General features: G+C 44.6%; 1 protein-coding gene across 2 annotated transcripts; it reads left to right on the top strand.

Moving 5' to 3' along the window:
• The first annotated feature begins 3,118 nt into the window (after positions 1-3,118).
• On the top strand, positions 3,119-24,770 carry YTHDC1 (YTH N6-methyladenosine RNA binding protein C1). Of its 2 annotated transcripts, XM_068137368.1 has the most exons (17): positions 3,119-3,213; positions 7,095-7,196; positions 7,714-8,042; positions 8,174-8,528; positions 10,275-10,364; positions 10,892-10,945; positions 11,531-11,625; positions 13,655-13,763; positions 13,862-13,979; positions 14,834-14,918; positions 16,580-16,746; positions 19,274-19,356; positions 20,684-20,720; positions 20,811-20,850; positions 20,957-21,019; positions 22,594-22,728; positions 23,607-24,770. In XM_068137368.1, the coding sequence occupies exons 1-17, from the start codon at positions 3,186-3,188 to the stop codon at positions 23,823-23,825; spliced, it is 2,109 nt and encodes a 702-aa protein (XP_067993469.1). In that variant the 5' UTR covers positions 3,119-3,185; the 3' UTR covers positions 23,826-24,770. The 2 variants fall into 2 exon arrangements, with proteins under 2 accessions (XP_067993469.1, XP_067993470.1); XM_068137369.1 differs by lacking the exon at positions 10,892-10,945.
• The last annotated feature ends 936 nt before the right edge of the window (positions 24,771-25,706 follow it).

Raw genomic sequence — 25,706 nt, 5'->3', positions numbered from 1 at the left:
ATCAGAATTTGAGCTGAACACAACTGCACCTTGTCTGAAAGAAAACCACTGTTTGTTGGTTGTGGCAGACACTTCCCATGAGGTGGCAGAGCCAAAGTTGTTCCAGGCACTGCAGCAGAGCCATAGAAAGACTTTTAGGAATAAGCAGATTAGAGAAAGAGAGGAATAGTTGATCATTGACAGCTTCCTCTCACAGGCTTGGGAGGAGATGGCAAGGTTTAATGCACACAGAACCTGAGGGGGTTCAACAGGGACAACTGCAGGGTCCTGCACCTGGAGAGGAAAAACAGCAGGGACCAGTACAGACTAGGGGTCATCCTGCTGCAAAGCAGTTCCATGGAGAAAGACCTTGGAGTCCTGGTGGACAGAAAATTCTCCATGGGATTGCATTATGACCCCTTAAAGCTTTATGCACTCCTTTGGCAATCTTCCAACAGCCTCGTGCTACCGATGTTTTAACTTTGTGCCACGCGAAAGGCATGAAACCCACCAGAAGGACCACACTTGGCTTTAAAGCACAGCCTTCTGCAAATCTGTCTTTGCACACCTACAGCTTCAAACTAGTACTGAACTGGGATTCTTCAGCCTGGAGAATACTCTGGGAAGACCTTACAGCTGCCTTCTAATACCTGAAGGGATCCTACAGGAAGGCTGCAGGACTTTTCATCAGGGTGTCTAGAGACAGGACAAGGGAAAACGGTTCAAAACTGAATGACAGTAGGGTCAGACTGGATCTTAGGAAGAAGTTCTGCAGTAGGAGGGTGGTGGGACTCTGGAATAGGCTGCCCCTTTGGGCAGTGGATGCCTCCTCCTCCCTGGAGGTGTTCAAAGCCAGGCTGGATGAGGCCTTGAGCAAGCTGAGTCTATTTGAGAGGTGACCCTGCCCGTGGTGGAGAGGTTAGAGTAGATGATCTCTGTGACCCCTTCCAACCTCAGGCATTCTAAGAGTATGAAAACACAGCTCCCTTTAAGTGAGCTTAACGACACCACCATCTAGTGGATTACTAGCAGAGGGACATTTGGGTTTGCTCTTGGGTTTTTTGTTCGTTTTTTAATCAGCAACAAAACACCAAGTAACAGCACAGGGAAACTCCTAGTAAAAACAGAGCATGCAGCTACTGCTTCTCAATAACACATTCAAGAAACTGTGGCTGAATGGTCACTACTCCAGCAGCTTACCCAGCTGATGTAATAGGGATATGGACACACAAGACCTGCTTCAGATTTTTACTCTAGAATCAAGAGATTAAGTGCCAGTAAAATGACTAGTCACAAGTCCTGCATATTTAACAACATAAAACCTGACAAGGTGAATAAAGACTCATGAAAGGAGCAAATGCCAGAATCACAGAATACCAGGGGTTGGAAAAGACTTCCAGAGATTTGAGTCCTAGCCCCCTACCAGAGCAGGATCACCTAGAGCAAGTCAGAAAGGAACACATCCATACGGATCTTGAAAGTCTCCAGAGAAGGAGACTCCACAGCCCTCTAGGCAGCCTGCTCCAGGCCTCTCCACCACCCTCCCACCAAACTTTCTCCTTACATTTAAGTGAAACCACCTGGGTTCCAGTTTGTGCCCATTGTCCCTTCTCCTATCACTGGGCACCACTGAAGAGAGGCCAGCCCCATCCTCCTGCCCCCCCCCCCCCCCCCCCCCCCCCCCCCTTTAGGTATTGATCAGCACTCAGAGGATCCCCTCTCAGTCCACTCTTCTCCAGGCTAAACAGCCCCAGGTCCCAAGTACCAGAGTGGACAAAACAAGCCTTGATAATTGCAGGTTACACACAGCCCTTATATGCTACTGAAGGCCACTCAAGGGGCCTGCCCTCTTCACAAGCTGAAAGACTAAGTAAGACGAGCTGGCAAATTTTGCCTCTGTCGTGGTAGGAAAGAAGCATACCCTAATCACACATTGCTTTAAAATACACTGGGGGTAAACCACACTGAATCATAGAAGCATTTTGGCTGGAAAAGACCTTCAAGACCTTTGAGTCAAACCAGTATCTGACTCTTCCAAGTCCAGTGCCAGACCCTCAACACATCTCTGCCTCTTTGGAACACCTCCAGGGATGAGGATTCAGCCACCTCCCTGGGCAGCCTGTGCCAGTCTGAGATCCCTGTGTCAACAAGCTCCTTCTAATATCCAACCTAGGCCTACCCTGGTGTAACTTGAGATCCTTTCCTGTCATCTTGTCTCGGATGCAATGAAAAATAAGCTGAATATCGACAGGAGCAAGAAGGGATGGGGGGGGGGGGGGGGGGAAGAAAAAAAAGCCAAACCCAAAACACCCCAAAACCCCACCAACTCAAAACCCCACCAACACCATGCACCCACCCCCCAAAAAAACCCAAAACACCCACAAAAAAAAAAACAAAACACCACCCCAAACCCACAAAAAGAAACCACAAAAAATCCCACCAAAAAAAACCCACCAAAAACAAGTCCCAAAAAACCACCAAAAAAAAACACCAAAAAAAAAAAAACCACAAAAAAACCCCACAGTAAAAAAAAAGCCAGAAAAAAAATCCACCAAAAAGCCCTACCAAAAAAACCAAACCCCAAAAACCACACAAAAAACCCCACACCAAAAAAAACACCCCCCAAACCCAAAAAACCTCAAACCAACCAAAAAAAAGCCACAACAAAACACAAAAAAAAACACCAACCCCCCCTCAAAAAAAAACTAAACAGACGGGCAAAAGAAAGACGGGGGACATTTAAGTCTGGGGAAAGCCATGGTTATTTTGCTCCACTCCAGCCGTACAGAAGAGCTCCCAGAACCAGGTCGGTTGGAGAAGCCCTTTAAGAGCATCGCTCCCAACCAGGCTCTGCACGCTACCTGCCACAACAGCGCAGGAATGCCCGGAGATGCCGGCTTCCCTTTCAGCTTTCCTCGCTTTAGGGCAGTAAAGATCTCCTTGGCTACAACTCTTTTACCCTCCAAACCCCTCGGAAGTGCTTTTTCAGGGGAGCCCGCCCGGCACCGCCCGCGGCCGCCAAGCGGCGCACACACAGGGCAAACTTTCTCCCGCCGCTGCCGCCCCCCGCGCGCGTGGGCGGCCACCCCCGGCGCGCTGTGACGCGCCCAGCGTAAACAAAGCGGTGCATTGTGGGAAGGGGGAACCGTTACGTGCCGGAAGAGGCAGCGTCCATCTTAGGCGCTCGGACGCGTCGCGGCGGTGGGATGGCGGCCGATAGCCGGGAGGAAAAAGGTACTCAGTGGTAGGGATGAAGGAAAACAGTTAGGTTATGGGAAGGCGGAGGGGGGGATGGCTCGAGGGGTGGGGAATCTCGCCGCCCGGGCCTTCCCCTGCCCGTGGCCTACTTGGCTGCTGTGCTAGGCCTTCGCTCTGGGAGACGTCTGTGAGAAGAGAGGGGTGATGGGGCTAGGAGGATCTCGTCGAGGACATTTTCATCATCTTGTGGGGAAAGGGTCCCCGGTGTATGTTGGGGTTCTGGAGGTGGTGGGCCCATCGTGCCGTTGAGGTGCCCCAGCGGCAGCGGGCTCGGAACAAGGTGACTTGCCGTAAGTTCAACATGAACCTGCAGTGACTCGCTGCCAGTGCCTTTTCGCAGGAAGCGTCCCATTTGTCGTCTTTTTCTGCCCGCATCTGGAGCCGTATTATTTTTTTAGGGCTGTTTGCCGAGGGACGTAGTTACTTTAGCAAGCAGAAACTGATGCTGGAATATTTGGTGTGGGGTTCTGGGGCTTTTGCCTAGGTTTTTGCAGCCAGTTATGCTTTCTGGGCACTGTGGGTGAGTAAGTTTGAATTAAAGGATCTGAATGCTTGCAAGGTAATGTATATTCACAACTCACGCTTGTCGCTGTATGTAGAAGCTGCAGTGATCCACCCTTTGTCCTGGAGGTTATAGTAGTCAGCCTTCACAAAATACTCAATTTGAGGGGTAAAACCCTTCTTTAGATGTAGAAGATTGCTGTTTGGTGACTAGTGCAGATAATGGAAGTGCTATAACAAAGATCAAGAATCACCTTGATGTTGTAGCTTGGTTTGCATTGGTTTGGATTTCTGTGGAATGCATCACGTCAAGTTTTTTGCTTTCTGGATAGATGTCCATAAAACAGCTTTGTCAGAATAGTAGAAATTTGCTGTCTTTCATACTTACTGTGAAACTAGATCACCTGGAAAATCCCCACTAGATCTTGGTAGAACTGATAAGTACTGATTTCTGGTTCTTGATTCTTAAACCTAAGAGATAAGGTGCTCTCAGATTGTGCTGAAACAAGTGTGAGCTACCAGCATGAATGAGCACTGAAATGGAAGTCAACTACAAATTTCTGCTGTGGACATGTCTAAATTTCTGCTTGCATAACAATGGATACACCTGGGCTTGGATTTTCTTACATTTTAGTGCTTGGGGAGGTTTTTTTGTTCTTTTTTTAGTCACTTGCAATGATCAAGGCAGGAGTAGTAGACAAGAAGCGTTTTTGTTGCTTTACTTGGCTTTTAATTTCCTATGGAAGGGCTGATTCTGACTGAAGAGCAGGTGTTGATGTGCACTTGTGTGTAACTGAAATTATTGCCACTGTGAATGCAGCATTATTTTTAAGCTGCTTGTGGAACAAAAAGTCTAGTTCACTGTTGTAAAAAAGCAGAAATAAATCCCAAGTGCCCTTTTAGTTTGAAATCACCTGGGTTTACCTCTGCCAAATCAGCTACTTGCTTGGACTTTTCCTTGAATAAATGTTAATGCTCATGGCCAGCAGAGGAGAAATGGCCTTCTTCTGCTGTCTCAGGTGAGTTAATTTTGTTCATGGAAGGATCCAACACACTCCAGAGTCAACAAAAGATGAGTTGCAGGAGAGGCCAAGTGGGAGTGTCTGTAAAGAAAAGGACTCATTTGGACCTTTCTCCTTCAGCAGTGATGAACTGGAAGAAATCTGACCTCTGCTGTTTTTCTGGGGTTTTGGTGTTTTTTCTGATGCTTATCTTGCTTTTGTCTGAGGAAACTGAGCTCATCAGGTTGAACCCTTAGAGTCACAGTTCAGGGAGTGTAATCTGTGGAAGGCAGTTGAGCAGCATGTGCTGTGCAGGTGAGAGATGGGACCTCGTGTGCTCAGACTGCCCTTTGTGCATCACCAGGCTGCTAAAGAAACCTGTGATTTTGCTTTTTTAAATTCATCAGATAGATGTGCTTACAGAAAGGGGAGGTGGTGGGCAATGAACTCATTCTGCCCCTGTCTTTTACACACTGGTGTAAGGTTCCAGCTATAAATCAGGCCCACCTAACCCAGGAAGGCATCAGAGGGTATGTGTCAGACTTATTTATTCCATGAAATTTTTCTCATCTCCTCATTTCTTTCTGAACCAGCTGCTGCATGATGGAGTCTTTTAGCACCTCTGCATGCTACTGCAGTATCCAGGCTAAATGTCATTTCCTCAGGTGTCCTGTTGCCTCCCCAGCGGGGGGACAAAGCTGAAGTTCATGCATGTGGTCTCAGCTGGGTGATGTGTTTAGTGTTCTATTTCTAGCCTACCTCTTTTTCACTAGTCTCCAGTGAAGTAATCTCATACTCTGACCTTGCCTGGGTCTCCACAGGGAAGCAGGACATGGCAGCCCATGTTGTGTGGTTGCACAGCCGTGACTCTGACTCTTGGATGTGTAACCAGTGACAGCAATAATATTTGCTGTGGGTATATAGAGGTCTACAAAGGTGAAGGGCTGTTCCTGAGACACTTAGGATGGAGCTTGGTGTTAAACTGCCAGGGCAAAGCTTGACCCACCTTTCTGCACCACTTCCTTTGTATCAGCTGCAGTAATTGTACAGTTCAGAGGCCATTTCTTCCTTCACCTGCCACAGCATATGTGGAGAAGTGCCAGCAACAGAGCGAGCATGCAACACTGAGTTCACCTTCAGCAGTGTGCAGTAGAGACACAGTGGCAGTTCTGACTCTTGGTGGTGTGGGCTGCATCTTTTTTTAATAGCAAGCTGTAAAATTCCTCTTGTGAAACAGCTCAAGATTTTGAGTTAGACAAGTCACCAAACTCTGGAGGACTTGGTTTGCTGCCTTACCCCAGTTCCATCCAGTACAAGAGTCCTTTCCTGTTGATTTATAACAGTGTACAACGCATCTTCTACGGACACCTTCAGCTAGCTGAGTCCTTGGAGTTTGCTCTGCTTTGCTTTTGTGTTCCAAGCACAAAAAGATAAGTGACATTCACAGTAATACAAAGGGGAAAGAGCTAAGAATTACAGAGGTTAGGAGGAGAAATAGCAGTTTCCCAAATGAATGCCTTTTCTGTTTTCCCTTTCCATGCTTGTACCTAGTTCATTCCTGTTCTTTAAAGTGCTTGGAAGAGCAATCTGTGGTCTTAAGGATGGTCAGTCCTCCTACCATGATCACCCCCTATCCTGTTTGGTTTCAGGCAAAGTGAAACAGAGTCAGAAACAGTAATGGATTTTAAAAGCTGTGGGACTAGCTGTGGTCATTTGCTGCTTATGGCATGAGTTTTCTTAAATTTCATCCCTTTTGATCAAGGGGAATTAATTGTAGCTTTTGAGTTTATGTTCAGAGCAGCTCAGAATTAATTCTGCAGCAAATCAGTGCTGCTTTACTCTTATTCAGCAGGGTGACCTAGCTTATGGTCTTGTTAACTTGCCCTGGTGATTTTTTTCCTACTTGTAGGTGAGCACAAAACTTTGCCCTCCTGACACAGCAACGACAAGAAGAACAATGGAACAAGGAGGGACTATCATTGAAGGCACAGGTTCCTGAGGATTCTGAGAGGGGTCACTCCTCTTTGCTTCTGGTGCTCAGGCTCCTTTTCCGCATGTTTTGTACAGGCTTTTCTATGAAGCATTCATTTATAGGTCAGCTTTCCTGCAAAGCCTGTGTGACATGAACAGCTAACTTGGGCCTAGATGCATCCTGTGACGTATTTTACTTCTTTTATTGGCTTTGCTTGATCCTTCCAACCGAAATTGTGGTGATAAGTCAGGAAGATGATATTTTTTGCCTTGTGCCAGAGGTGTAGCCCTAAAAGAAATACTTGGGTTTGTAAACACTCTGCTGTAGTTCATGTACCTGGGCATTGACTAGTTGGGTTTAACTTCTTATGTGTTTGCTTTCAGATGGTGAACTCAATGTTCTGGATGACATTTTGACTGATGCTCCTGACCAAGATGATGAGTTGTATAACCCTGACAGTGAGCAAGATAAAAGTGAAAAGAAGGGTAGGTGACTTCAGTAGTGGGTGCAAAAATGGTAAAAAAAAAATCTTAGAAGCAGCAGCTCTTATGACCTGACTCAAAAAGTGGAAGAGTTCCACAAGTCTTTAGTTCATGGACATCTGCTTTTTCACCTTACCTTCCAAGCAGACAGTTCACTGGCTTTCCTTTTGTCTTAAAAGCAGTTGAGTCTGGCTTGTTGTGGATTTATCTCCAGAAAATGACTGTCCTGTTTGGTTTGACAAAGTTAAATGGAAATGGAGCAAAGCCTGGTTCTAGATTGGTTCTTAATTTGGCTTTAGGCCAGTCCCATAAGTGGTTACTTGAGCATTCCCATCTGTAAAACTTAGAAAACACCTACAAGATTGCTCTCATAAAATCAGTGCATTTTTTAGAACACAAGCTGTGAGCGCTGCAAAGTCTGCAGCTGAAAGATAAGCGTGCAACAGAGCTATGACCCAGAGTGCAGAAAGCCCGAGTCTCTGCTCTGTAAAGTAATGCTGAACTCACTCTTTCTGCTCAGGATCAAAACGAAAAGCTGACAGGCTGGAGAACGCCGAAAGCAAGAGACAGAAGCCTGCTGTGCACTCCTCGAGGCAGCTGATGCCAAAGCCTCCCAGCTCCTCGGTGAGCAACAACAAGAGAGTGGTGAGCACGAAGGCAAAGCCGGTGTCAGACTACAAGAGCGAGGAGTATCAGAGGGCTGAGAGAAACAAGCGCCTGGATGCCGAGCGAAAGATGCGCATGGCCGGCAGCGCCAGGGAGCCTTACAAAGGACAACCGGAAAAACCTTGCATGAGGAAGAGGGATATTGACAGGAGGGCAAAGTCTTCTACACCAGATGGTTCAGAGGTATTAAATATTCTTGCTGCCTTAGAAATAAAGCGATTAGATGAGACTTTGTAAGGCACGTTCTCTTAGGACTGTGTGTGCACCCTGAAAATAATGTATGACTGCTGACTCACTTTTTCTTTAAACATCAGAGAATCAGGCATGATGTGGATAGAAGACCAAGCAGATCCAGCCATTCTTCTAAAGAAGAGGTGAACTCTGAGGAATATTGTTCAGATCACGAGACTGGCAGTAGTGGTTCCTCTGAACAAGGCAACACAGAGAATGAGGAGGAAGGAATGGAAGAAGAAGATGATGATGAAGGGGAGGAGGACGAAGAGGTGGAAGAAGATGGGGAGGAGGATGAAGAAGAGTATGAACAGGATGAGAGAGATCAGAAGGAAGGAAATGACTATGACACACGAAGTGAAGCCAGTGATTCTGATTCAGAATCTGCCTCTTTCACAGATGGGTCAGTCAGATCCGGATCTGGTTCAGAGGCATCAGGTAGGTACCATCCAGCACTCTAATCTGAAATACCTTCTTGTTAAAAGTTTCACTGCCTCTTCCTGGCTGTGTCAAAAGTAATCCTTACCTGCAGAAGTCCTACTAGATGTTAATTATGAAATATCTTGGACCAAACGTGGTATTTCCTTGGGAATATCAGGATTACTGTGCTAAGCATTCAGAGTGGTTTTGATTGCTTTGGCCTTGCTAGTCAAAACTTCAAATGTTAGAATTCATCCTGGCTTAGGTGTCTTAATGGCTTAATTTCCCACACAGTCCATTTGGTGTTGAGCCGTTCTGTGTTGATAAAGAGTGATCAGTTAGATTGGGGTAGGAAAAGCAGCAGCTCCACAAGGAAGGGTAGTTGGATCTTAAGTAGTGGCTGCCTTTAGCACAGGAAATCTAAACCTGAATTGAAATGATTAGCTACTGAGGCAAACTTGAGAGAAATGTTTTAAGCAGAAACCAGAAACAAATGTTTCATGGTATATTCTAACTGGTCTTAAATTACAGATGTGAAGTGTTAATGAAGTAATGAAGTGGGGTTTGCTGTCTTTTGGGTTTTTTTTTAAAGAATGCAACTTACAATGCTGTTAGGATTCCTCTTGTGTATGTTCCCTGTATGAAGCCTGCCTAGGTTGTCATTCTGTTTAACATAAAGCATTTTGTGACTCACCTCTGCAGTTTGGGGTTAGATAGCAGGCAAGTGAAGCTGTAATTGTTCTAGGAAGCTTTGTAGCATAATGGAACACTTTTAAGAGTGGGAGTTGCTCCTTGTGTTTTGTTTTCATAGCTCGTGCTGTTTTGTTCAGCTCTGAGCAAATGAGCCCATATCACTATCACAAAATCATGGAGTAGTTTGGGTTGGAAGTGACCTTAAATATTGTCTAGTTCCACCCCCCTGTCGTGGGCAGGGACACCGCCTACTAGAATGGATAACTCAAGGGCCCAGCCCACCTGGCTTTCAACACTTCCATGACTAGAGCCTCCACAGCTTCTCTGGGCAACCTGTTCCAGTGCTTCACTACCCTCATGGGCAAGAATTTATTTCTAATGCCCAATCTAAATCCAGCTTCTTCTAGTTTGAAGCCATTGCCCCTCATGCTGTCACTCCATGCCTTTGTCAAAAGTCCCTCTTTAGATGTCCTGCAGCCCCCATCAGGTACTGGAATGCTGCTCTAAGGTCTCCCTGGAGCTTTCTCTTCTGCAGGCTAAAGAACCCCAACTCTCTCAGCCTGTCCCCATAGAAGATGTGACCTAGCCCTCTATTCATCTTCATGGCCTCCTGTGCACATGCTCTCCTGCTTCTATGTCCTTGTGCTGTGGGCTCTACAGAGTTGGACAGAGTACTGTAGGTGGGGTCTCACCAGAGTGGAGTAGAGGGGGAGAATGACCTCCTTTTACTTGCTGGCCTTACGACCCAGTTTGGCGCCTCTGTTGCAAATTTGGTTGAGGGCTGGAGAGAATAGCTGAAAAGCAGCCTTACTAAAATACCTAGAAGACCAAATCTGTCTCTGAAGGTCACACAGAGATACTGGGTCTGTAGCATGTGTCTAAAAGCAGAGCTTAAGCAGTCGGCATTGCCTGCTGTTTCTGAGGCAGCGACTACAATTTTCAGGTGCAAGTTAACGTCATTATTTCAGATGGCTTTTTCCCATCACAGTACCTTGTTACCATAATTTTGCCTGTCACTTGATGTTTAAAATGCTGCTTTTATTATGTTTTGGTTTGGTTTTTTTTTTTCAGATGAGAAAAAGAAGGAGAGGAAGAGAGCTAGAGGTATCTCTCCGATTGTTTTTGACAGAAGCGGAAGCTCTGCGTCAGAATCATATGCAGGTATTTTTTCCTTTTATTGCTTGTCACCTTGACCTGCATCAATTCTTAATGTGTAAGCTAAAGCAAATGTAACTGGCTGTAGAGTTTGGGGTATGTAGCTTTTCATGATTTGGTATTGATTTCTGGCATGTTGCGTGTGGATTCCTCGGAGGGGGAGTAGGCTTTCTCCTTACTTTTAATGCTATTCTGTTGCTTAAGTGGAGTTTTCACTTTTTTGTTTTGTTTTTTTTTTTTTTTAAACTTGGAAGATGATGATTCAGTGACTAGTTTTCTGAGTAGGAAATTGCTCAAATGCTATTTCAAACGAGCAACCAAACGACAAACCCAAACCAAAGAACCCAAAAGCAAACCAAAACCAAGCAACCCAAACCACTCGTGCACATTGACCAGCATTTTTTTGTGTGTGTGGGTGCGCGCCAGAAAGCGTAATTTGTCATGAATGCAAATGGTATGGGACAAGGCTGTAGAAATTGTGTCTTATCTCTATTAAGGCTCAATCTGAACAAATGTGCTTTGGCTAAACACAGGTTCAGAAAAGAAGCATGAGAAATTATCATCTTCCGTTCGTGCTGTCCAAAAAGGTATCATTTAAATTTGAATTCTTAATGCATGCCCCATAGCAGGCTGTGGTCTCTCTTCATCAAATTGCCCACCGAGTAGTCATGTTCCGATATAGAGCGCTCCGAGCGCCTCATTGCTCTGGGCACCGGTGGATCGGGAGCGTTTCCCGCTTGTGTTGCGGTGGGAGCGGCACGCAGAACTTCAGCCTCTCTGCTCCCTGCAGACCTAGCAAAGCAGACAATGAAATGTTTGCACCATTCTCTGTTGGATGGCTTGTGCAGATGGGGATGTTAGCCGGTGTTTATACAAAGATTCTTAAGCAAGAAATAATTCCTGTATATCGGAACATCACTGAATCATGCTGATTTGATTTGATTTTTTGTTTCCTTTACCTCAAGATCTAAGTTTTAGTTTTGATTTAGTTTTCCCTGGCATTTTGTGCTTCTGCAGCTTAGACTTGAAGTTGGGGTTGACTGCGATAACACATGTAGGAACTGGGTGGGCTATGGTGTATTTTGAAGGAAACAAATATATACTAAAAGCAACATTTTTAAGCAACTGTAAATATTTACAGTTCTACTTACCTGGTACTCTTTTTTTTCCAGACCAAACAAGTAAACTCAAGTACATTCTCCAAGATGCGAGATTCTTTCTCATCAAGAGTAATAACCATGAAAACGTTTCGCTTGCTAAGGCAAAGGTATGTTGAATTTCCTTCCAGCTCATCAGTGTGGCTATTTCCAAACACACCCACCTTAGACACAGGTAGATGCATTTTTCTTCACCATTACTTAGATGATGACAGAGGCAAAGATGGAAGCTGCTGCTCCATGATTCTTCAAGGGTAGCCATTTTGCCTCCACTGTAACCTGGAAGCATTTCTAGACCATCTGCCATTTATCCTGATAAGATCGGGGTTATAGGGAGGCCTCAAGGTCTGTGTGATAACATCCTAAGCCAACCTCCACTGGGAATGCTGTGATGGTATTTTCTTCTTTTCATCAGTACCTGTGTTCATGTTGCTGTGCTGTGAGAAGGTTCAGAAGGTTGCTATGGTTTTCATGTGATGCTGTAAATGTAATTTTGTTCCAGGTGATTTGAGGCCTTTTAGCAGAAATGCATGTCTGGCAGTACTGGTGCAAGGAATCCCTCTTTGGGAGGGATTCCAGTGCTCTAGACTTCAGCACTGGGCCGCTCTGGTGGTTTTCTTGATGTCTATTATTAGCAACAGCTTGTAGAGAAAGTAGCTGCTTTGCTGTTGCACAACATACCCAGAGCAGCTGATTCTGGTAGTGAAGATTTTCTGAAACAGAGCTGGATTCAAACCATTACATGAATCTTGACATTCCTTGACAACTACCTCAGCTTTGGGCCTGATCTGTGCAGTGGACGCCATTCTGACCAGTGTGTGCTTTTGCTCTGTAGAGGAGCACATCCCTGCTGAGCCTTGGCCACTTCTGGGGCTGAACTTAAGTTCTTGGAGTAGATGCTTTGTCTCTTGACACGTAGACATCAGTCTCTTGCTGCTGAACTTCCATCAAAATGGCTTTTGTGGTGCCAGTGCAGGAAGTTGTAGTTCACAGCAGAGCTTCACAAGCAGCCTAAAGTAATACAGCTAATAAAAAACCCAGTGCAGATCTCTAATGAATTGTCTGGTCAAGCAAACACTGATCTGAGCACAGAGTAGGACATAAGAATGTACCTTCAGTAAAAAAGGAAGAGGAAGGACATTTTCTTTGGTAGACCCTAGATTACATTCCAAGGCTGAAGTTTGAACATGTCAAACAAGCATAAGCTTCTGGGGTTGTCCAGGGAATGGACTGGTAAGCTGGTCTTGCTGAAAAGTGATACAGCACTCTCTGTTCTGATGCTCTATAGCTCAGCTCAGTTGGTACCTTCAGGCAGGGTGTGTTTTCTTGTGCCATGCCTGGGGAAAAGGGAGAAATTAGTAGGTAAGGAAGTGGGAGGATGAAGGCTGAATGAACTGGTTTGGAGGGTCTTGCCCATTTAAAATGTTGGTCTGGTGTCTCTCATGTTTCTGGCTTTTCACGAAGAGTTGCAAAACCTGTAAGCTGTCCTCAACGATCATGTGTCTTAAGAAGATTAGTGAGGTCTACCTGCACATCTCTCCCTGCATATGCTACTGTTTTATCATAGTTTATGTGTATTATATAATATTTGAGCTTCTAAAGTCACTTAAAATGTAGAAGATACTAAAGGTGAAGGTCTTCATATATCTGATCATCATTATAATTACAAGTGAAACTTCTAGCTTGTGCAAATGCATCTGCAGTGTCCGATAGAGATTGAAAAGCCAGTGGTTTACAAGTTCTATCATGGGACTGGCTAAAAATAGGTTCTGAAGGACCTGAATTAGGCAATACACAGAATCACAGAATGTTAGGGGTTAGAAGTGACCTCAAAAGATCGAGTTCAACCCTGCTGCCAGAGCAGGATCACCTAGGGCAGGTCACATAGGAACACACCAGATGGGTTTTGAATGTCTCCAGATAAAGAGATTCTACAGCTTTTCTGGGCAGCCTGCTCCACAGCCTCAGCACCCTCAGAGTGAAAAAGTTTTTCCCTACCTTCCTCTTTGCATTGTCTTCTATCTTAGAATACTAGTTTGTACACGTTTTCCTCATCTGCGCTATATGCCTCTGTTGGCTACATCTACTGAGATGAACTCTTAACACATTGATGGTGGGTTGGGGGTTGTTTTGTTTCAGGGAGTATGGTCAACACTTCCAGTCAATGAGAAGAAGCTTAATGCTGCATTTAGATCAGCAAGGAGTGTTATTCTGATATTTTCTGTAAGAGAAAGTGGCAAATTCCAAGGTAAGGGAAAGCAAGGAGATAGCAAGGTAAGTGAAAGTGAGCTTTCTGTGCAATAGCTTTTCTGTTGTCTTTGTTAAAACTTATGTGCGATCCTTTAGGATTTGCAAGATTGTCTTCAGAGTCCCATCATGGAGGATCACCTATACATTGGGTGCTGCCTGCAGGAATGAGTGCAAAAATGTTGGGAGGTGTCTTTAAAATTGACTGGATTTGCAGGTAAATAACTTTGTTAGTAACAAGGCATTATAAAGCTGTTTCTGTGGAATACTGCCTTCAGTGCTGACAGCATCCTTCTGAAAACTCCATTCAACCAAAGATCTGTCCTCCCATCTTCCCAGATCCCTTCCTCTGTTACTGAGCTTGGGACTCAGCTCTATACCAGGCATGTGCTGTGGAATTTAATTTTTTTAATGTAGGCAATGAATTAATTTAGAGGTTTTTTGAACACTTGAGTTCCTTCACTGATCTCTTGCACTGAAAGCAGAAAACTGTTCTGAAGGCTGAGTGAAAGCAACTGCTCACTTGAATAGACAACTGCGGATAAAAGGGGAGAAGATCCTGTGAGGAAAGATCTGTCTTCATCTGACATCTTGGCATCTGAACAAATTAAAGCCTACTGCTCTAGAATAACATGAAATCCCAGAGATGTTTGCATAATGTACGGGTTATGAGCACGATGCACAATGATTTCTCTCGAGTCTGTCTTAAGAAAAGTTTTGAACCTTCCCTTGACCTGTAAGAGGAATTTATTTCAGTAGTTACCATGAGCTAACACCTCATGTAGAACTTGGGCAGTGTGTTCAGGTGGAGCTCATAAGCATGCCTCATCCTGGTATTGTACAGACTGAAAAGCCCTTCTTAGTAGGGTTGGCTGTCACAGATGGACTACCCTAGTTAATGTTTGCTTAAGTCAGAGTGCAACTTTTGGTTACTAATACTTGATACTCACCAAGACATTCATTCAGAGACCTGGCAGAATTATTTTGTACTTCATGTCCTGCTTTCTGCATTTGTGAATACTTTTTTTAACATAACACAGGCCACACTAATTTCTGCCACTTGGTGCTTAGGCGTGAGTTGCCGTTCACAAAGTCTGCTCACCTGACCAACCCCTGGAACGAGCACAAGCCGGTGAAGATAGGCCGGGATGGACAGGTTTGTTACTTTTGGTGGTTTTCTCCTTTCTAACCCACGTTGTTACTTGTGGTGGAGCACTGTGATAAAGCCACCCAGCTCATCTCAAATGTTGTGGAAGAAGGAAACGGCAAACAATGCAGTGCCAGTTCTTGGTGGTAAACAATGTTTGATTCCTCTAAACTGTGTGGTGGTTTGGGTTTGAGATGTGCCATGCATTGGATGGTGTGCAAACCTTGCTGCAGCAGTTCTCGAGAACATGCCCCAGTGTTTCCAGCTGTGTTTATATACTGTATAGTCTAGGGAAGAGACTCTGCCATTGTAAAGTCAGTGCTAAGTAATTGTAATTGGTGGGGCCCTTTGTCTTGTTAGCCAGAGCAGAGTGCAGCTGTGTTGCTGCTGCTATCAAGTGACCCAGCCTGGACTCAAGTAACAGGTCCTGCTTCTTAGGGTGGGATGGGAGTTGCATAATCCCCATCTTGTCTGGGACATGCAGACTGTGCTATTTTGCCCATAGGCACATTCACTTTGTTGGGCAGCTGAAGTAGAACAGCATTTTCAGTCTTAATATTTTGTCCACTTCACTATAGAGTTGCAGTCTCTAAAAGTTGGGTTTCAACTTTGTTTATAAAACTGCTGTCCTGTTAGGTACTGGGCAAGCGGTGTTTGGTGCTTGCTCTGCCTGCTTTTCATCTTGGGCCATTTCCTAAAGTGGTTGTGGTTATCCATTCAGGCTTTGTGCATCCCTGAGTGGATCTCTGTTCTGAGGACATGGGCCCTGAGCATTTCCAACAGCCCTTGGGAAGGCAGTTCACAGGCATGTCACCAAGTGGAAGAAACACAGATTTGCTTTGCATCTGGCTTTTGCCAGCTTCATTTGATGGCTCTTGGTTCTTATAGCAGAAAATGGAGTCAACAAGTTGATATCTGTCCCTTTGCCCTCCAGACAACTCATGTTGTCTGTCTTGCCCCTGATACCCCACATACTCATCTTTTATTCTAGTCTGGGGAGACCTGCCTGACCTGCTCAGTCACTGCATGTAGGGCTTGTTGCACTCATTCATTTACTTTCAGTGGCCTGCTTTGAACCTCTTCTACTGTCCCCTTATTTTTTCAGATTCAGGGATCAGAACTGCACCTGATATTTAAGGTGTGGGTGAAATGTGGTCTTTTGATGGTGTATAATGATGTTTTCAGTCTGAGTTCCTTCCTTAATACTGAGCACACCATTTGCTTGGCATGAGCTGGCACTTTCACGGACCTGTCTACTGTGCGCTGAAGAATTCACTTTAGAGTGGTGGTAGTCCACTTCAGCAGGCCATGGCTTTATATGTGAAGCTGGGGTGGATTTTTTCCCTACATGTGTCACTTTTCTCTCTGTAATAGGTGATTATTTTCTTTGATGACAAAACAGTCCTCTGATTTTTTAGCAAAAGAGTGATGTGGCCTATATGTTTCATGGGAAGATGTGGTTGCCCCAAGTGTTGGACTATTTTATGAGAGTTCTAAGTAGTGCCTAAAGAGCGAAAGGTAATGTAAGTGAATTTTGCTGTGTCTCAAGCGATACCAGAACCTCTCTGAAGTGTCTTTTCTTGTTTTTTCATGTATGTTGTCAGTGTATTTGGGGAAGAGGTTCGTTTCTGCAGTTTATAAACCACTACTGAACTTCTAACTAATTCTAGGAAATTGAGCCGGAATGTGGAACCCAACTTTGTCTTCTCTTCCCTCCCGATGAAAGTATTGACTTGTATCAAGTCATTCATAAAATGAGGCACAAGAGAAGAATGCACTCACAGCCCCGATCAAGAGGACGCCCGTCGCGTCGAGAGCCCGTGCGGGACGTGGGAAGGTTAGAAACGTTCTTTGGACTGATAGTAGGCACATGTGTCAGAATAACCTGATGGAGGAATGTCAGTCGTCAGAGCTTGCCCCGCGAGGAAGAAGAGAGAAAATCCTCAAATCAAGCTGCATGGACAAGTCTGTGGCTTCATTGAGGATTTCACATGGTTCCCCGGTGTGGCATTTTGCAAGAGGAAAATGGGGATCTTTGCTTTTGCAGAAAAAAAAAAGAGAGAGATCTTAAAGTGCTGTCTAGTTTAGACTAGATCCTTTACTGAGCTAATGCAACGTGTTACACTAGCTGTAGGTAAGCTTGGCTTGATGATGAGCAGGCTAGCTGGAGAGAAGGAAGTCTTTCTTTGCCAAAAATGTGTTAATATCTTGTAAAAGCCTTTTCTTGCAGGTGTGTCTCTGGATAAGCCTTATCCAATGTGGGACTTTTATAAGGATCACTTAGAATTTTGCAGAAGATGCCGCCTCATTTTGAGGATAAAATATTTTAAGTTATTTTGCTATTCAAGAGGAGCATTATTGGGACTGTTTCAAATTGTGTCACCGTGATGTGTTAACCCCATTGCCAAATATGCTCTAACATGCACCCACTGAATTCATGCATCTTGCTGAGCTTCTGCAAACAGTAGGTTCTTCCCAAAAGGGATCGAGTGGCCCCTGGAGACCCGGCAACAAACCAAACAGAATGGCTGTTGCTGTGTCTGTATTTACCACCTTTCCAGATGCTGGCAGTACCTGTGGACTTTAAAAGTATTTTTAGAGGATCGACATGGTTATTGATCACTGCTATATGAACTTAACATCATTTTCCAGGAAAAAAGGGGGTATTACTTGTTACAGAATTGGAGAAGTCTTTGCAAAGAACTGATATTAGCCCTTCTGCCAAACACCTTTTCCCCGTGTAGCTGCTTTGCATACAGACTGATGTATGGTTTGGGCTGAAACCTTGGGTTAAGTTTCCTCTTTGTGGAAACGTCCTGTGGTAGGTACAGATGCCCAACAAGAGGCCCCATTTCCTTGAGCTTAAAAAAAAAAAAAAATAAAAAAAAAAAGGACATTGTCACAAGTAGGTAGGAGGAAACCTGGCAGCACCCCCCTATTTTTGGCTTTAAAGGACTGAACACCGAGATGCTTTTGAAGTTAAGCTAAGAGGTTTCCAGTGCAATAAAGTATATACAAGTGAAGGTTTTGCAATGGACTGCAAACTATACATATAACACCATCACACCTTCTCAAGCCTGCCAGGGCCTCCATTTATGTATGTGGCTTACAAGCTTAAAGTCAGTAGTTGGACTACTATATGAACTGTTTCTATCATATTTTATACCGGTCGTAAATGCAGTCTCAAACTACAAGAAAGCGGTATGTTTATTCTTTACACCAGCTTTTATTTGCCTTGGTCTGATTTTGCTGTAGATGCAACTGCTTTGGTTTGTGGGCCTTTTGCTCATAGTAAAGAATCTGCTTTCATTTTAAAAACCTTAGTAACTGGGCATGGTGGGGAAAGGGGGGAGGAGAGGTGACTTGATAAAACTGAAAGCTACGTGAGCTTGTTACTCAGCAAGCAAGTTGCACAGTAATTAAGCAATTTAAAATGTTCATTTCTTGTCTTAAGGAATTGTATTGCTGGGATTGGGATGGGAAGGGAATGGTTTTGTAGCTGCTTTATTCAGAAACACTGTTGTGTATGCATTGGAGTCTCCCATTAATGTTTTTGTATCTTGGTGGAGCAAAATTGGCAGCTATTTTTCAGTTCTTCAACTGGAATGTAACTTTCATAATCAAATTTCCTCCCTGAGAGCCAAGTTTTTGAAGGTAACTCTCTAAAGTGAGAGAGCTGTTTCCACAGAAAGGAGCCCAAATTATTTTAATTCCCAGGAAGTTTAAGCATTCTTAAAACTTCCTGTAAAAGGCACCGGTGCATTGCTGTTAAGTTGCTTAGAACAGAAGTTGTTAGAAATACTCTCTTTGGCCTACCCAGTTAGAAGAGCTACAGTGAAATAAGCAACTTCACAAAGCATGCAGAGCTGTATTTAGAAATTTGCTGGAAGTAGACCACCTATAGAATTCTTTTCCCCATGGCTATCAAATCCAGCAATGCCCATGCCTTCTGACTGTAATAATACATTATGCCACCTACTTTTCACTGTATTTAGTTCTGTAAATTCTTTTGGTACCCAACAGCTTCTTTCAAAAAGGAATGTGGAAAGTGTAATGTCAACACTTATCTCTGTTTTAGCTAAATTTATTACCCTTTTTTGGTACAAAAGTGCAGTTGGGTAAAGTTCCTTCCTTAACTACCGGAGCTCCTGGAGCCAGAAAGCTAACAGTGGAGGGTATTTGATTGGACTGTTGTTCCTGAATTCTTTGAGTTCAAACACCAAACTGTAAAACATTTTGAAGCAGATGAAGTTCAGAATGGTTAAATTGAGATCCTGGGCAGCTCAAGCTATTCCTGTGACGTGTTCTGCTGTGCCGAATGCTCCAAGCAACTTTGTTTAATCTTTGATATCTAATTTGTGTAGGCGTCGACCAGAGGATTATGATATTCATAACAGCAGAAAGAAACCAAGGATTGACTATCCCCCTGAGTTTCACCAAAGACCAGGTTAATATCTCACTATGAAGATTTCTGTGCACCAATTCACAGGTGTTTTCTCTTTCAGTGTGTCTTCGTTAATCCCAGAGTAATGCATTGATGTGACTGGGATATAAAAACGGAGCTTGGCCTGAGTGCTGCTTGCTGCTTTAACCCAGCTCTTGCAGAAGCCGGTGACATGGTTTCACAGCTTTGAGAGTGAGACAAGCATAATCTAGGCTGAGCTCTTCGAGGAGCCTCAGAGCTGTGTATATGGTTGTGAATGAGCCTCTCGAGGGCACAAGAAATGGTTTGACCAATTTGTCAGTGCACTAGTCATCAAATCAAGCTGTTTATCAGAAATTTGATGGCCTGACTGGCGGCCTGTGCTTAGAGCTGACAGATGTTCAGTTGAGTGTTCAGAGAGAATTGTTTTACCGGCTGGCCAGGAGGAAGGGAGGGGGATGCTTCATTGCATTTTACAAGAGAATTTGAGAAAGGAATTGTGGTGTTCTACAGTGGGAATGCAGCAACAACACGAGTGATACTGGAGGGTTGGGGTTTTTTAGAAAGCAATTAGTCAATCTTCACTGCTGTTAGAAATCTCAATCCTGTTATTTCTGCATCAAATTTCCAAGTCTTTCTTAACAACCTGCCTTTATCTCTCCAGCATGCCTGCAAAGCCTGTGTTCTCTGATGCAGAGTTGTTGCTGCTCCCTGCTTTTCCAGGTCTATTGTTTAAAGTGCAGAACAATTTAATTTTCAATAAGGAGGCTCAGAAGCATTATTTTATCAGCATAAGCATGTCTGGTGTTCTGCACCACTTCACTGAGCTATTTAAAGTTTACTTGCTGGGAATACAGTGAAGCTGCAAAAATCCCTTACCCCATTGGGCTTTTACAGATGGATTTTAGGTTGGTTTTAGCCTTGTATAACATTTTATCCAAAAGCTTTTATGAAGTCATCCCTAAGAGCTGTCCAGATGAACACATTATACTGAATGCAGAGTTTCTGAGCAGTAATTGACAGCCAGGGGATAGTACCCCTCCAATTTGTGTGCGTTCCCAGCTTGGGTCTGCATTTGCACAGATACCCTTTGCATATTTGTTTGTCCTCTGTGGAAGCTCCAATGGGTGCACCTGCATAATTGTTTTGTTCCTGCATTAGTGTGTTTTCCTTTAGTCCCTCCAAGAAGTTGTAAGTTTTTGAGATCTATCCTGAAAGCAGGGGTAGTGGCAGGTAGACACAACTTGGTAGCTGGCGCGGACTGAAAGGACAGTTTCTAATTGAGTCTGTTTTGTAAGAGTGTCCTGTTGAGATGGTAAATTGAATTTAATACTGCTTGATGTTCGAACAGGGTATATAAAGGATCCCAGATACCCCGAAGTAGACAGGTAAGGTGTGTTCCTGTTATCCATTTTACACCCTGGCAACCTGTGTGTGGATAAATTGGATTTAGTTGTGCAAATTTTTATTCCCAACAGACGATTTTCAGGAGTTCGACGAGATGTGTTTTTAAACGGGGTAAGTTGGTGCATGGGGGCTTTCTGGAGAATCTATTTACATTCAGCTTTCTGCCATTCCAAAGGACACTCATCACAAATGTTAACGCCACTGTCTTTCATTTTAGTCCTACAATGATTACGTGAGGGAATTCCACAACATGGGACCACCACCGCCATGGCAAGGAATGGTTTGTGTCTTGTTGAATTCAATTTTTTTCCCTCTAGAATATGCCTTCTGGGGTTTTTTTTTTGTTCTGTACTGGAGGAGCCTAGCACATTCAGTGTGTTTAAGAAGCAGCATGTGTTTAAGACACGTGTTTACAATGTGCATCTCTGTATTCTTATTTTTTAAAGCTATTTCAGTGGGGTAACTGTGCTGTAATTTATTGCTGTTGCCTGTGCCACTTTTTTGGCTGAGCTACAGAGTTGGCAAGGAGCCAAGGGTGAGAGCTGTGCAAGCCCTCAAGAGGAATTTTTTGAGCATTATGGTTAGCTCTTCCCTTTTCCTAAAATCTCTCTTTGCTGTAACTACCTAAAAGTTTGGGGGGGTAGGAAGTCTCAAATAATAAAGGAATAGTCCAGGATTGTAGTAGGCAGTAGAGCAGCGGGAGCCTGATTTGGTTTGAGCCTACAAGAAGCTGAACACTGTGAAGAAATGGCAGAACCATCCTTTAGCCACAAAAGGCTGTGATGAAATTTTGTATACTACATCTTCAGTAGTAATTGGCTACCTCTTGAGCAAGAAAGACACCACAGAGGTGGACTTGCTGCAGAGGTTCATGGATGGGCTCTCATGCTCTAGACTATGGCATTCAGGAAAGCAGCAGAACCATACTGCACTCAAAAAGAGTCTTGCTGCGTTGTGGCCCCCACTGGCATACACTTCTTGCCCAGGCAGATGAGAACACACTTGTGCACTTAACTGGTGCTGTGCTCCATGGGAATTAACTGATGATTCCCTTCTACAGCTGTGAGTCATTCATGTCATGGTCATTCTGATGAGTTATATCAGTGGCATTTAGTAATTCTGGCCCTGAGGGTCCTGGGGTTTGATAGGTCTAATAGTCTCCTGGCTCTTGTTTGTGCTGCAGCACCAGGTGTAGAGATGCTACTGTAGCCTTCTTTTTCTGTGCTGAAACACAGCTCTCATTTTAATGGAAGAACGTGAAGGAAGTTGTCAGACTGGGAAGAAAATGTTTTTTCAAACACAGCTAAGCTTCCAGGAAGTCCTATTTATTTTTTGTCTTCCCCTCTTCCCTATTCTGCATTCTGCCCAAATAGTCATCTTGAAATCCAGCACTTCCTCCTACTTCCTTTCTGACAGCAATGCAAGCAAAGATTGCCTCAGTAACACAGGAAGGGAAGGCCATGCTGAGCAAAGAAGTGGAAGAGAGCAGCCAAGAAACGTTTAACCAAAAACAACCCAAACCCTAAAACCACAAAAAACCCTCCCCCCAAAAAAACACCCTAACCCCAGCATTACACCACATTTAAGTAGCAGGAATTGTAGGTATGATACCACTTGAAGGCAGGTACAGAAAGAAGGTGGGTTTGGGAGGGTGATGGACAAACTTAGCAAAGCAGTGGTAGAGTAGTAGTAAAGCATGCTGATTGATGACAAATGGTCTGCCATTCAGTTAGGAGGCCGTGGTGGGATACAGTGAGACGTGTTTTCCCTCTGGATGAATGTAACTTCTGCTCTTAATTCCCAGCATCCCTTTGTTTTGAAACATTCAACAAACTTCCTGTGACTCTCTTGTAGCCACCGTATCCAGGCATGGAGCAGCCACCACACCACCCTTACTATCAGCACCACGCACCTCCACCTCAAGCTCACCCACCCTACTCAGGACATCATCCTGTACCACATGATGCAAGATACAGAGACAAACGAGTAGTAAGTGTCCATGGAAGCAGAGGGGAGTGAGTCTGCAGGGCAGAGGAGGAATCTGGGGTACAGATGTAGTCTGCCCCAAGATCGTGTTGACTTCGATAAACTCTGTGTTTAAGACCTGTGTTAGTGTTCCTTGGAGAGATCAGTTACTGGAGGCTTCTAGCATCTCCTGAAAAGCTTGTGTCTCCCAGTTGAGGTAGATGTGCAAAGTCCTCACTCATAAGAACTGAACTCTGTGCTTAAAATGGCTTCCAGATCTGTAGCTCTGAAGCCCCGTTTGGATAAAGATGTGTGTGCAACACTTGCTCAGCAAACCACATCAGCAGCAGAGAAGTTTAGGTTAGAAGTCCTTACAGGCACATCATAACCCAGGGCAGATAGCTCAGAGATTGCTGTTAGCTGGCTTTGAAGGATGCTAGGCTTTGAGGTCTCTTTCTGGTATCTGGTAAGCTGTAACCCCGGAAGTTCCACCTCAATGTGAGGAGAAACTTCTTTGGTGTGAGGATGCTGGAGCCCTGGAGCAGGCTGCCCAGAGAGGTTGTGAGTCTCCTCTGGAGACTGTCAAGACCTGTCTGGATATGTTCCTGTGTGACCTATTCTAGGTGATCCTGTTCTGGCAGGGGGTTTGGACTGGATGATCTCCAGAGGTCCCTTCCAGCCCTTGCCATTCTGTGATTTGAACCCCAGCATCTCCACAGTGGAAGCACAGCCTTGGTGTGCTGCCCTGAAGATGGAAGAAGAAACTTGTGCTGAGGGCTGCTGGCCATGTTATTTCTGAACATTAGGCTTTGTCAGGAACAATGGCAAGCCCTTGGGCTGAGGGGAGGGAGGGGGTTTGGATGGACCTGAGCAAGAGAGTAACCATCTGTCCTCTGCTCCAGCACGACTACGACATGAGGGTTGACGACTTCCTGCGCCGCACACAAGCAGTGGTCAGCGGTCGGAGAAGCAGGCCGAGGGAGAGGGAGCGGGAGCGGGACCGGCCCCGGGACAACAGAAGAGACAGGGAACGGGACAGAGGCCGTGATCGGGAGAGGGAGAGAGAGAGGCTTTGTGACCGGGACAGAGACAGAGGTGAACGTGGCAGATACCGAAGATAATGCACCTGGAGCAGTGCTCCCTTGAAACTAAACAGAAAGCTTGTATTTTTTTGTGTGTTTACAGGTAGTACATTTGATTTTCAGCTGTCTACTTAAAAAGTTCGTTGTGTAGAAGGATTTATAATGACCCTCCCTCTTCCAAGCATGCAGTGAACTATGAACTGGAAAGAAAAAAATAAAAAAAGCCTTGAATTGGCCAAAAATGAAATGGGCAAAGCTGGCACTCAGCTTGCTGTGTGTGTTGGAGCAGAACGGGATGCAGCTAAGAATGTAAATCCCGAGTCATTCTCCATACGTGTCCATCTGCTTAGTGACTCCACTCTAGGTTTTCAGCCCTGATGGATAACTGCCATATTATAGTTTTATTTTTTGCTTTGATGTGTTCTTCCTGTAGTTTCACATGGTTCAGTGGGAGAATGCTGCTATCAAGTATGCAAATATTGAAATATGATTTGGGTATTTTTTTTTCATTTTTGCCTGTATGGCAGTGTTGTAGCAGCCCCTCTTTTGTTGTTATTGTTGTTGTTGTTCCCTTCTCCCCCTACCCCTCCCATTTTTTTTAACCCTCTCTGTAAAGTCCAGTGTTCTGTTTGGGGGTTTTGGTTTTTTTTTTTTCCCCAGTCTTCAGTAATGAAAGCAATATTAAGAAGACACTCTTGATACCTAATTTTTAACCTTTTTTTTTTGTTTTGTAAAAAAAAAAAGAAAAAACTCCTGCCATGTTCAGTAACATTTTTGGTCAATTCTTTTTGTCTGCTCTCCTTCCCCAATGTACACATCGCCTGGAATGTTCCCAGCCTGCCTGCGTGGCACCAGAGAATCTTGCTGTATTCTACACTGCTACCCCTTGTTTGGGTTTGGGTTTGGGGTTTTTTTTTTCCCCCCCATTTTTTTTTTTTCCTTTTTTTTTTTTTTTTTACAAAAATAAATTGGTAATTATTGAAATCATCAAAACTCCAGCTTGGATTTCTTGGTCTTCTGAGCTTGCCGGCCGGGAGAGAGATTCTGTCTGATAGATCTGTTCTGATGAAGCCAGGACGGCTGAAGCGGGGCTGGAGCTGAACTTGGCAAGGGATGCAGAGAGTAACAAGAAATGTTTCTGCAGGCGTCGGCCGGAAAAGGAAGGCCAAAGAAAGGGCATCCCCTGACTGAGCATAATGAGCAAGCTGCTAACAGCAGACCAGCAGGTGGCTCAGGTACTCAACAGTCTTCACAGGCAGCCTTTCTCACCCCTCCCGTATTGATGAACCATGAGACGAGGACCAGGGGAGCAGAGTCCCACTGTAAGAGACCGTGCTTGTGACCACCTGAGGAACCTGTACATACACAAGTCCATGGGACATGATGGTCCCAGAGTCCTGAGGGAACTGGCTGATAGATTTGCCAGGCCACTCTCCGTAGCTGTTGGAAAGCCCTGGCAGTGAGGTGAAGTCCTTGGAGAGTGGAAGAAGGGGAATGTTGCACACATTTTTAGAAAGGGTCAAAAGAAGGACTCTGGGAACTGCCAACCTGCCAGCCTCACCTCTGTGCCTGAGAAGATCATGGAACAAATCCTAGAAGCTCTGCTAAGGCATGTATAGGACAGGGAGGTGATTCACCAAGGGCAAGTCCTGCTTGACCAGCCTAGAGGCCTTCTGTGAAGGAGCAACTTCATCAGTGGTCAAGGGAAGAGCTACAGATGTCATCTGTCTGAAGTTCTGTAAGGCCTTTTGGCATGGTTCTTTGACATCTTTCTCTCTACATGGGAGAGATGAGGATTTGATGGGTGGACTGTTTGGTGGATGAGGAATTGGCAGGATGGTCCCATCCAGAGGGTAGTGGTCAATGGCTCAATGTACAGATGGAGACAGATGACGAGTGGTGTCCTTTAGAGATTCATAC

This window comes from Melanerpes formicivorus, unplaced genomic scaffold, assembly GCF_026170545.1.
Source record: "Melanerpes formicivorus ecotype bairdi unplaced genomic scaffold, bMelFor1.0.p_v2 SCAF_4, whole genome shotgun sequence".
In the NCBI taxonomy this organism is placed as follows: domain Eukaryota; kingdom Metazoa; phylum Chordata; class Aves; order Piciformes; family Picidae; genus Melanerpes; species Melanerpes formicivorus.
Note: the sequence above shows the minus strand (reverse complement) of the source record. Positions and strands in the feature narration are given on the sequence as shown.

What these genes read in the sequence shown, in the direction of transcription:
- YTHDC1 (XM_068137368.1), top strand. Translation starts at nt 3,186, where the DNA reads ATGGCGGCCGATAGCCGGGAGGAAAAAG. An exon ending in ATCTGGTTCAGAGGCATCAG is followed by an intron (nt 8,529 to 10,274) that starts GTAGGTACCATC and finishes TTTTTTTTTCAG; the next exon opens with ATGAGAAAAAGAAGGAGAGG. An exon ending in AGATACCCCGAAGTAGACAG is followed by an intron (nt 20,721 to 20,810) that starts GTAAGGTGTGTT and finishes TATTCCCAACAG; the next exon opens with ACGATTTTCAGGAGTTCGAC.